The 11,649-nt window shown below is 32.2% G+C and overlaps 2 protein-coding genes across 2 annotated transcripts in view; both read left to right on the forward strand.

Moving 5' to 3' along the window:
- The window catches only part of LOC108690970 (CCR4-NOT transcription complex subunit 6-like), a 518,522-nt gene extending 511,555 nt beyond the window's left edge, over nucleotides 1–6,967 (forward strand). Inside the window, exons 7-10 of the mRNA XM_018198527.1 lie at nucleotides 4,859–5,089; nucleotides 5,224–5,401; nucleotides 5,494–5,633; nucleotides 5,732–6,967. Of these exons, the coding sequence (XP_018054016.1) occupies nucleotides 4,859–5,089; nucleotides 5,224–5,401; nucleotides 5,494–5,633; nucleotides 5,732–5,808 (626 nt within the window). The 3' untranslated portion in view covers nucleotides 5,809–6,967. The remainder of the gene's footprint in view (nucleotides 1–4,858; nucleotides 5,090–5,223; nucleotides 5,402–5,493; nucleotides 5,634–5,731) is intronic.
- Nucleotides 2,745–4,271, forward strand: LOC108690967 (protein YIPF7). Its single transcript, XM_018198525.1, has 2 exons — nucleotides 2,745–3,076; nucleotides 3,356–4,271. The coding sequence occupies exons 1-2, from the start codon at nucleotides 2,851–2,853 to the stop codon at nucleotides 3,913–3,915; spliced, it is 786 nt and encodes a 261-aa protein (XP_018054014.1). The 5' UTR covers nucleotides 2,745–2,850; the 3' UTR covers nucleotides 3,916–4,271.
- Nucleotides 6,968–11,649: the final 4,682 nt, after the last annotated feature.

The following is an 11,649-nucleotide window of genomic DNA, read 5'->3' on the forward strand; positions in this document are numbered from 1 at the left end:
TGTCGACTATCAAAATAATTAGGCAGAACACTTGAACATTGATCACATTGCTACAATATAAAAAGTGTTAACATTCTATAAGCAATCAATTTAAACAATATTCATCTATTATTTTATACAGGCAATAAAAATTTAAATAGATAAGCAATAAAATGTAATACAGTTTTAATTATATAATCAAAACTCTAATCCCAAAATGTAATTTTCTTTTTCTACGAACAATCGCTGTCTTCTTATAGAGCAAGGTGATTCTTGAGAGATATTGCTTATGAAAAAAATGTAGTGCAAAAGATTAGAAACGCAAGGCGAAACAGCTGGTTTAAGTAGAGTTAATCTATAAAGCCCTCTGATAGTAAAAGCGGATCCTCGCGGGCACAATTAAACGGTGGATTTACGATATTGTGTTCGAGAGGACAGACTGTATCCCCTCCCCCTTTAGAGTTCACACGGGGGTATTAAATAATGATTTTTACATCCGATAATCCCAGAGGAGAATCGCTATGGACTTGAAAAGCAATGAAGAAGAACTTTAAGAGTTGTTCAATCCTCAGGGACGATCACGATTTTTGCATTAAAATCGATTGCTCGAGGAATTTGAAAGTTGCATTAAAAAGTTCCCATAAAATATCGTGACTAGGTTAAAAATTATCGCGAAAAGTTTAAATAAAATACCGTTTATGTAACAACATAAATATAGTAGAGAGCGCCTAGAATCGGTCAAAGTTAATTGTTTCGAGTAATATAATATTCTTGATTCATGAATTTAATTTATCTGAAATATGATTGTGCGCCGAAACGTTCGGACATTTAAACATAATCAATGATTAGTATCTCAGATTGATTCAGATAAATTCAATTCATTGAAAAAATATTATATTATTTAAAATCTAAGTTTGATTCTAAGTGTTCTTTACTATAGTTATGTTGTCTAAATAAAATATGTAATTTATCCGACCTAATCTGACACAATAAATAAATTAATTCTCTTCTCTAATTCTTTAAAGCTATCTTTTTTTTTAATTAAAAAAAAATTTATTTTTTGCTTTTATACATTTTCCTTTAATACATCTTCTCTAATATTTAAATTCGTGGTAATTTTACTCGCATGTTGAATAATTATGCTAATTGAAGGATAAATTAGCTTAATATTAAATTCTTTTCTTTTCCAACTATCATCGAAAGCGATGAGAAATCATTCCACGAAATGATTAATCGATTGAGAAGGTCAGTAACACGGGTTAACATACTGATTTCCGGTAATGGACGCACTCAGGCGTTAATTTCGAATGACCATCTCAGGATCATACCGTTAGCATCTCCTTTATCGCAAACAACTTGACTTCCTACCACGTGCCAGGAATTACTTAAGTCACGAGTAAGTTAATATACCGTAAAGGTTGAATCGGGAGATATCAATCTGCTCGGGGGCGAAGGAATGATCCTATACAGGAATTACAGGATCCCTGAAATCGTGGAGCTTTTTACTTCGATTCTATCGCGTTTGAAGAACTTATTTTCAGAGTCACGTAAATTCATGCTTTTAAAAAACGGAAATTATGTGTCGCGGTATTGAAAGGTTCTTTATCATTCATCATTGTCATTTTTTTTAAATACAGACTTAGAGAAGTGTTTGAAAAAAAATCAACCCATTCCTTTGTTTATGGAACACTATGCGCTATACTTGTTGCGGCAAAGTGTTTTGTAGTCCGACGATTTCCAATTGGATAAGCGATGGGGGAATTTATCGATACCGGAAAATAAATACGGCATTAATCTGCTGTAATTGCGCAACGGGAAAGTATCAGAGGTGCTAATTTATGAACTTTATTACAGACTTGAGAGCCGAGCCGAGCTGGCTCTTCGAACGGAAGATTCGGGATTTACACTCTCTTAACGCTGATGAATGTTCTAATTGTGTACTGATAACTTGATATTGAAGCATATACTCGCTTCGTTTCACCTTAATCACCCTTGCAATTAATAACGAAGGGAGAGATTGTGAATCGAGCTGTGAAAGACGATGAGCTTCCGCAATTTCACGTATATGAAGTTCTTTTGTGTGAAGTTTTTAATTATATATTTTAATACATAATTAAATTATTGTTGAACTATATATGAAAAATCATCACAAAAAAGAAAAAAACTAAAACTAAGTAAAAAGAAACAAAAAAAGAACAAAAAATATAAATAGGAAAACAAAGACGCAAAAGAAACAGATTGTAGAAAGAAATAGATTATAGAAAGAAAAGAAATTGTCTTTGCTTCAAAGTGACATAATTTCAAAAATTACATTTTTTAAAAAAGAAGAAAATATTATTAATATTATTAATTATTTTTCAACTTGACAGAAAAATATTGATTAATCAAATATCGGTAAAAGAAATATATTCTTATAGCAAATTCAATTGGATGCACCTGATACTGATACATATTAAAACTGTCATACAAATTTACGTAAAAATATGTGTTTAATATAAATATAGAAACATTAGAAACATAGAAACAGATAAGTTCCTATATTTATAAATGCTGAAATAACTTGTTTAAGTAGTCATATATTATACATGTATTTATTTATTCAAACAGAGACTAATAGCATATTTTTTATAGAAACATTTCTTCACAAATTATTTAAAAGCAAACTATTACTTATCTAACGTCGCTAAAGAAACGTGCTGTTATATCGATGCTATTTCGTAATAGCTATTGGTTGGATGATTGGATCACTACTGATGTCTGACAACCTAACCTGAAACTACCACAACACTGATCGATGTGTTATTTCAAGTCATTCGAGTTCAGAAAAAACAGAATTTACTGAAGAAGAAGCAGAAGTACGATTACGTCAGGATGTCCGGATACACCGGCCAGGATAACAATTATTGGGCTCCGCCACCAATATCACAGGGCCAGTTCAATTTTGATGCGTCCGGTTTTGGCCAACCTAACCAACAATTTGAATTTCAAACATACGAGCAGATGCCCGGCGATTATTCGTACGGGCAAAAGAGTTTCCTGGATCCTACACAGAGTTCCTACGGCGGTGATTTGTTCACGCAAGACGATTATGCGAAAGGTAAAGAAAGAGATTGAAATGGCGTGCCCGCAATCATCTTAATTCTCGAGCTGACAGAATTGATATCAACGCGTACGTGGCACATTCATAAACTGGAAAGTAGATAATTTACGACACGGAAATCGTCCGAATATAATTCAAAGGACATTTATGAAAATTCGTTATCGCACGATTAGAAATAACGAATAGCGTTATATTTGATGTATCAAGACATCCACTCGAGGATTGAGATATTAGCTGTTGTATGAGAAACCTTGAAGATTCTTGACATTCTTTCAGGCACCACTGGTTTTGGAGAGGAAGAAGATGAGCCACCTCTGTTAGAAGAGCTTGGTATCGATCCTGATCGGATAATACAAAAAACTTTGGCTGTATTGAATCCCTTTCATAGGAAGGGACAGATCGACGACGCAAGTTATTTGTTGCAAGACTCAGATTTGGCAGGACCTGTGGCATTCTGCTTAGTCCTTGCAGCATTTCTTCTGTTAGCTGGTTCAAAGGCGCACTTTGGCTATGTATATGGATTGGCCATGACTTCCTGTATACTCATGTACATTCTACAATCTCTAATGAGTAGCAGCAGTAACATCACCATGTCATCTGTTGCATCTGTATTAGGATATTGCTTGTTGCCAGTAGTTGTTCTGGCAGGCTTTGGTGTCTTCACTACATTGCGAGGCCCGATGGGATTGATTCTCGCAATTCTGGCTGTTGCTTGGGCATCACTCTCTGCTTCTAGACTTTTTTCCACTATGTCAGGAGAAGAAGACCAGAAACTTCTTATAGCTTATCCATGTCTACTTCTTTATGGCGTATTTACATTGATAATTATATTTTAAGAAAAGAATCGAATGTGTATATAATTTTTATCCTTGATCAAACAAATTTCTCAGATTTAAACAAGAATTTTTTGTTTTCACACATATTGGTGCCAACGATTATATACGATGAAACAATATTTATATTTTTTTGCACATTTAGTAACACGATAATCTATATTGTCGATAGTGCTATAGAATAATATATAATTAGTTTTCTCGCATCTTAATAATTTTCTAGATTATTTTATATATTAATAAGCATATTTTGCTACATATGCTTATTTTAAGGGTAACATGTGAGCATATATTATATTTAGTGCTAAAATTAGTTTAAGCCATTTGTTACTATTTCTAAATAAAGTTTATGATATTAATTTGTGTTATCCTTGTCAAATATTGTTAGCATGTAGACTGCAAGCCTAATTTAATTATACTGTATTATTAAACACTAAATAATTTACGAAGTCGATATTTCTTCATTTTTAAAAATACAATTTTTTTTGTATATATATATATATATATCTTTACTAAAAATTTTAATTTTAATAGCTAGGACTTATTTTAAGTTGATTAAAAATGTATTTCTCAGCATACGTATAAAAATTTGTAATAATAAATAATCTGGCTGCATAACACTTAAATAATTTAGCACTATAGTCATAAGAATTAATAATCATTCAATATCAAAATCACATTCAAGATCAAAAACATTTGATTTTTCGATATATCAATAAGATTCTGTAATAAAATTACGCTGATAGCATAATATATTTTTGTAATGTTATCCTAAATATTATTGCAATATATCCAAATAAAATTATCCAAATACAAAGGAATCGTTATTTTTTTTTATTTTCCTGTCAGTTCTTTTTCCTCTTAACTTTCTACTTGAAAAACTCCTGGAAAATGATACGATGATTTGTCTGAATGCGCTCACTAGATCTTTTTTTTTTTTTTGCAGGTGTTCCATCTGACCCAGCACAAGTGCAACAACCAATTTTAGTTTGTACGGCGCACATTCATTGGGATCCCGAGTTCTGCGATGTAAAACTAATACAGACGATGATGCTGAGCAATGAATTACGTTCCATTTTGGACCAAGCTGGCCAGTCTTTCAGACCCGGCCACAAGCCTGACTCTTCCAACGTTCAACTGTTGCTTTGTGGCGACTTCAATTCTTTACCTGATTCTGGTAACGCACGTATTAATGATCTCATTTAAATTTTTCTTTAAGTTATCTATTTTGTTATGTATTGTAATAATCATACTAATGTATGTATGTTAACTGATAAAAACGAAACTAATAGTAGTAAATCATTGGCGCAGGTGTGATCGAGTTTCTTACATCCGGACGCGTGGCGGCCGATCATCGTGATTTTAAGGATTTAGCATATAAATCGTGTTTACAAAAGATCTCTGGCTGCGATAAACCCAACGAATTCACGCATTCTTTCAAGCTTGCATCCGCCTACAGTGAGGACATTATGCCCTACACCAACTACACGTAAATACACTTATTATTTCTTTGTGCAATATTTTATATATGTGTATAGTATATACACACGAATATCTAACGCGTTTGTTTTGCACTTACAGATTCGAATTTAAAGGCATAATAGATTACATTTTCTATTCGAAACAAAGTATGGTGCCACTGGGCCTCTTGGGTCCGTTGAGCCCAGAATGGTTTAAAGAGCATAAAGTGGTAGGATGTCCTCATCCTCATGTTCCATCGGGTGAGTTTCATTTTATGTTTCACTTTTTATGTTTCATTTTTACTCACATTCCGTTAATGAAGGTAAGAATGGCACTAACATTTTGTTTTTTATTTTAGATCACTTTCCTCTGTTAGTGGAGTTAGAGATGACACCGACAGTAGGAACAAGCAACGGTTTGATCTCACGCAGGTAGCAGCCGCTGCGATCTAGGCCCAAGTAACCGTAAGAAGACGAAGAATTAATAACGAAAATAAAAAGGGGGGAAAAAAGGATTTGCATCACTTCTTCTCTACTTCTGGCTCTAGCAATATCACTCGCATTACTCTTACTATAATAGCGAATGTTACACACAAATACTCCATACATTGCCGCACATTCAATCAACAGCGATCGCTGTCGACGGGATACCGACGGGATACCGACGAACACAATTCTAACGACCAGGTGAAGGGAGCCGTGTTGTAATGCGTTTAGCTAGCCCATGTATAGTGTATTGCATTTTTAAGAACTATCTTACTCCCATGCCTAAAGATTATTGTAATCTCTCTATTTACCATCGTAATATGTGTAGATACCTATTTTCCTACAAAAAAGTAATGAAAATGAAAACGACGATATTCCGATCAAGAAGCCTCTGTGATATCGACATTTAACACAATTGGAACACATTTACACATTTATTAGTAAACTAGTAGTGGTGTACTAGAGAGAGAGAGAGAGAGAGAGAGAGAGAGAGAGAGAGAGAGAGAGAGAGAGAGAGACATACCTTAAAGGGAATCTCCCTTCGCCCCTTCCTAAATGTCATTACAACATTCTCCAAGCCAACCTTTTGATAAGAATGCTGCCATCCACACAATGAGAAAAAAGAAAAAAATTGTATTTTTAAATGAAACGAAAACAAAAAAAGATATGAAATACATGCTATACTGGGCTGTGCGAAGTGATTGAAGTGATCGACTTAAAACAATTTCAATGCAAGTACAAATCTGTTCTTATTGGCCACGTATATATTGATATAATATGGTAATGTTATATAAGGAGAACAAGAAAACATATATAGATAATAATGTAGCGGGTGTATTTGTAAGTATGATATAATGTAATGATGTTCATCACACACGTCTGTCATAACATCAAGTGAGATCAGTTCAACATTCGCCCCGCACTTTAGGTATCCATTTGGGTCCGATTAATGTATATGTGCTCTGTATCACAATCTACTACTTGTTAATTCAGTTGCCACCGAGGAACACAAGAGAATTTTTTTTTTTTATATACAATCACGCGCGAACGTCTTCGCGTTCTTTCCACCACTGCATTTCTATTTGCATGATATCTTGCTTATCTTTAGTCGCAGCTACCAAAAAAAGAATATGTAGGCTCTAATTATTTTAGTTATCGTAGAAAATATCTATTAGACAGTTTTTAACAATATTATATAAAATAGGCAATATTTTGAATACATGATTACAGTGCAAATGTACGTGCACATAACTTGCACGTTAAATATCTATTTCTGGATTTACCTCATTTGCAATTTTTATTTTTCATTAATTTATTTGATGCAAATGATTAAAACGTGCAATCTGTATTTACAACACTTTACACAGATATACACTGATTCGCTAAAAGTTTTATCGAAATAAGGAAGACTTTTTTATATTGCTGTATATAATCTATTCTTTAATTTTATCTCCTGCAGCAATAGTTAATTTCTAGATATTAGGCATGTAGATATAATTTTTCTCATGTACGTGTTGTAAATATGACGATGGGATTTTGCAATTAATACACAGCTTATTCTTTTCTTTAAAGAATACATAATTTGTAATAATTTAATATACGCATATATTAATATATTCTGTAATATTGTGTTACAGAATTCAATATCGTGCATTGTATATTATTTCATAATTTTGTTTTTCAAAATTGTTCATTAAGATGCAAAAATACTTAAATTTTTCGTATATAAATTGTACATGTGTGCAGATCTCATGAAATATTTTTTAAGTTTCTATAATGTGCGATAAACAATGTAATTATAGTCGCATTGATTCAAGCAGGATAACAATTTACCAATGTGAACGACATTGAACACGATCGGAAAGATACGTAAGTTCATGACACAAATTATTATTAGGACCCGGACGTTCGTGTATGATCATGGAGCGCGCACGGAAAACCGCTGAATAAACGAGTGAATCGAATGTTTGCTAATGTGAGATAACGATATTTCGGCTTGCACACGACCTCAAAAATAAACAAGATGCGCAATGATTCTCCGCATGAATATTCGGGCCCTAATTATTCGTAAATATTTTATGAATATTGTAGTGTAGTAAATTGATCTCGTTACATGGCACAATCGATGACTAAGAACGTAATAAATTTTCCATTTGAAAGAGTGAAGATTTTTAATTTATGCGTTAATTCGGGATTCCAACAACTGAATTACACAAGTAAAAGATTAGTTTATCAAAGACATGTGTGTAGTAAATGTTGTATAAAGTAGATAATTACGCTATAGTTTATAATTATCTCAATGAGAAAAGAGGCGGCATCTCTTTGGTATTTGTATATTTCTTCGTATTAAGCATGTGTTTTCACATGGCAAGCGAATGACGTGATGTATTAAAATCCATTGCCGGCTGCTCTGGGCCTAATTTTAAATCATCGGAATAAAGACGAATAGGTGAGAAGTGGCGGATTTTTCTCCGATAATAACGATGAAAATATCTGGAAAAATCTTATAATTTGTGCTATCTTATAAAAAGGAAAACGAACAAGTATGATAATGATCATTTTTAACTCGCTCCTCTTTTAATATTATGATGTATCACGTAGCAAAAGAAAATTAGTACAATTCGTAATATCTCTTAACTAGTATATCGAATGTGGAAATGTATTTTGCAGCATGAAAGTACCTATGTTTCCTTCGCGATAAATGAAAAATCTTTCGTGGCGAATTTGATGATCACTAATGCACGAAAATTCTTCGGATTAGAAACAAATTGCGATTTCTTTGCAAAAGAAATTTATTACCCTAACAGTTACAGGATACGACGTGAGAAGTGACGCGAAAAATCATAATTTTATCAACAGTATTTGAGATTGCATGGGTATTTTCATTGCTTCGTCCGTAAAGATCATTCTGTAATTGTCTCCTAATCTATTCTAGCAAAGAAAAAAGAAAACGGAAAAAAACAGTGGTATATACGTTGTATCAATTCACTATTCTATTCTTTTTAAATACGTGAATACGCGCGGATTGCGTTTTAGGATAAATATAACGATTAATTGTAATGCGAATGGGAAAACAAGCGCCGGAGACTTTGTTCGATCAGTTCGACGTCTCCGACGTGTAATAAAAAAATCTTTTACGTAAAAAGAAAAGGAAGAAGACGAAGATGATGAGGAACGGGAAAAACGTGCGGTTACGGCATATATACAGCGGCACATACTTTTGCTTTGTGAATAGGGAAGAGCGAAGCAAGTCGGGTAACACACAAACACACGTGCTCTCATGCATTTTTGGCTGTCGCGCGAAGCCGCCTACGCCATAGTATTTCAGATATATTAACTTTGGAGTAACGGAAGCTCTCGAGAAGATTAATGATTCAGATAATATATACTTTAACTTAAGTAACACGAACACTCGCGTAGTATTCGTCGAACGCGATGATTTTGCAGAACGATAATTCTTAGCCGATCCTCTGAAATTAACATTTAATAACATCATAAGAAGAAACTAAAGAACTCGATTTCTTTTTTTCGTGAAAAAAAATCTCGTGACAAGTACAGTACATTTAGTTTAGTTTACAGTACATTTAGTACAATTTGTACTTGAATAAGAAGGACGTCTATCTATAAAAATATGTAGATAGTAAACTAATTCTTTACACGATGTTGTAATGATGTTTACCAGAGATATTTAATTATATTTATCAGTTATCATCTTTTCAGAATCGATCAAAACTAATGTATCTGTAATCAATGAGTTTATTGAATCAATCGTTGTGGAATTCGTGTTTTACAGATTATAATAATATCGCGCTACTCCGCCGTTTCTGAAATCATCGCCTTTTCAGAATGTTAATTGTTCAATATATGAAGAATAATTTTATCACGCACGATCGACACGCGAAAATCATTGCGAAAAGTGGAATGTTTAACTATGAATTTGAATCGCGAGAAAAATTTTACGCTATAACATTATCTTATAATTAGAATAACGTGTTCTCTTGTTTCTTCTGCAAGATATATATAGCAACATTTTAAGGGAATTATCCGTATGTACTGTAACGAAGGTTTGATGAATCCTGATTGAATTTAGTTTTCTTCCCTCCCCAAAACAATCAATGTCAGGTGTCAATCAAATTGTACATATGTTTTTATTAACATCATTCGCGAAAATTTTGTAGAATTTCATGAGCGTAATACTAATGATCCCGCTGACAAAGCTCTAGGATATACTGGAATAATGCGTGACGTAATGCGCGTATTATATAAAATAGACGTAATAGATAGAATATATCTCAGAATAAAGTTCATTGTAATTGAATTATAAAATATCACAGCACGTTCAATTTATTTTAATACTTTCAAATAATTAAATAATTAGAAGATTAACGTAACAATATTTTTAATTGCTTTCCGTATAAATTAAATACAGTTTATTAATGTTTTAAATCGTAAAATTTACCCACATTTTGCAATAGTTTGATAGTATGATATTTCGTTTTAGTAATTTCAATAATAACATTGAAATTAAATTTGTTCGTAAATAATATATCATTTTGTTTTTTTGATAAAATTGATAATAGATAACGTCACTAGCGAAGAGTAAGATATTTATCTCTAAGCTTGACAATAAATGGATATAATTGTAGACTATCTTTTTATTATTTAACGGATCTTTCAATAAAAAATGCTTTATAGTGCTCTTAACTGTCGGTAATAGGCTGCTGGCCTATGTCATTTTATTATTTTATTAAAACATTACTTCAAATATTATTTATCACATAAGAAACGCTTGTACTATTTACTCTCTACTTTTATTTGCAACAGGAATTGTGATTTGTGTAGTCGTATATAATCTCGCAAAAGACAGTAATTTTACCCTCATCAATATTTTAACAATATCAAAAATTTTCATTCCATTCTACAAAGAGAAAATAAGGTGCCAATCTCGGGAATATAATGCATTTTGAGACACTGTATCGGAAATTGCAATGGCGCATTTGCGAAGACACACGATAAAGTCCGTAGCTTCATAGTATTGTATTACATTTAAACTTTAAGAACCCAGATTCGACGAAACCGTCGATTTGACTTAGTACTATTGCTGATATTCAAAATATTGAGCGAACAATAGCGATTAATAAGGATTCATCAAACTCAGTAGCGTAACATAATAGTAACATAATCTTTATCTATACATTATTTAAAAAGCAGCTAAATTGTGTTAAATCAAGCTAGTGGGGAAACACCATTTAAGCTTCTAAAAAATCTCAAATATTACATGTTTCTCTGAATACATTAATTTTCAATATTCTGAGCTTCTACAGTAACGCGTTCAAATCTTAGTTCTCTCTTTTTTAGATATTACTTAATATTAAGTAGGTATTTTTACTTGAATCGATGTGTATAATGACTTTTCCAAAGTCTTGTACAATGTGAACGCTGTGTTCTATTGCTTTTGGAGTGTTTACCTATACTTTCGATATAATTAGGATTAGTGCCCGCGATTTTCTTCATAAATACACGGGCACATTACGTATTAACGACTTATAAGAATATATATAAATACATAAAAAAGGACGCTATACGCGTAATTTGACATAGAATAATACGTAATTGTCGATCTCGTAAATTCAATAGTTTTTGCTAACGTTTATCAAAATCAGTATCCTAAATAAATTCTTATATCTTTATTTTTAATTTCCGGTTATTAAAAATATATAATTATATGACTACAAATAATTCTGTCAATATTATTATATAATAACATATTATTATATTTATTATTATTAAC

The sequence above is a fragment of the Atta colombica genome, unplaced genomic scaffold, assembly GCF_001594045.1.
Source record: "Atta colombica isolate Treedump-2 unplaced genomic scaffold, Acol1.0 scaffold38, whole genome shotgun sequence".
Taxonomy (NCBI): domain Eukaryota; kingdom Metazoa; phylum Arthropoda; class Insecta; order Hymenoptera; family Formicidae; genus Atta; species Atta colombica.

What these genes read in the sequence shown, in the direction of transcription:
- LOC108690967 (XM_018198525.1), top strand. Translation starts at nt 2,851, where the DNA reads ATGTCCGGATACACCGGCCAGGATAACAATTATTGGGCTCCGCCACCA. An exon ending in GCAAGACGATTATGCGAAAG is followed by an intron (nt 3,077 to 3,355) that starts GTAAAGAAAGAG and finishes ACATTCTTTCAG; the next exon opens with GCACCACTGGTTTTGGAGAG.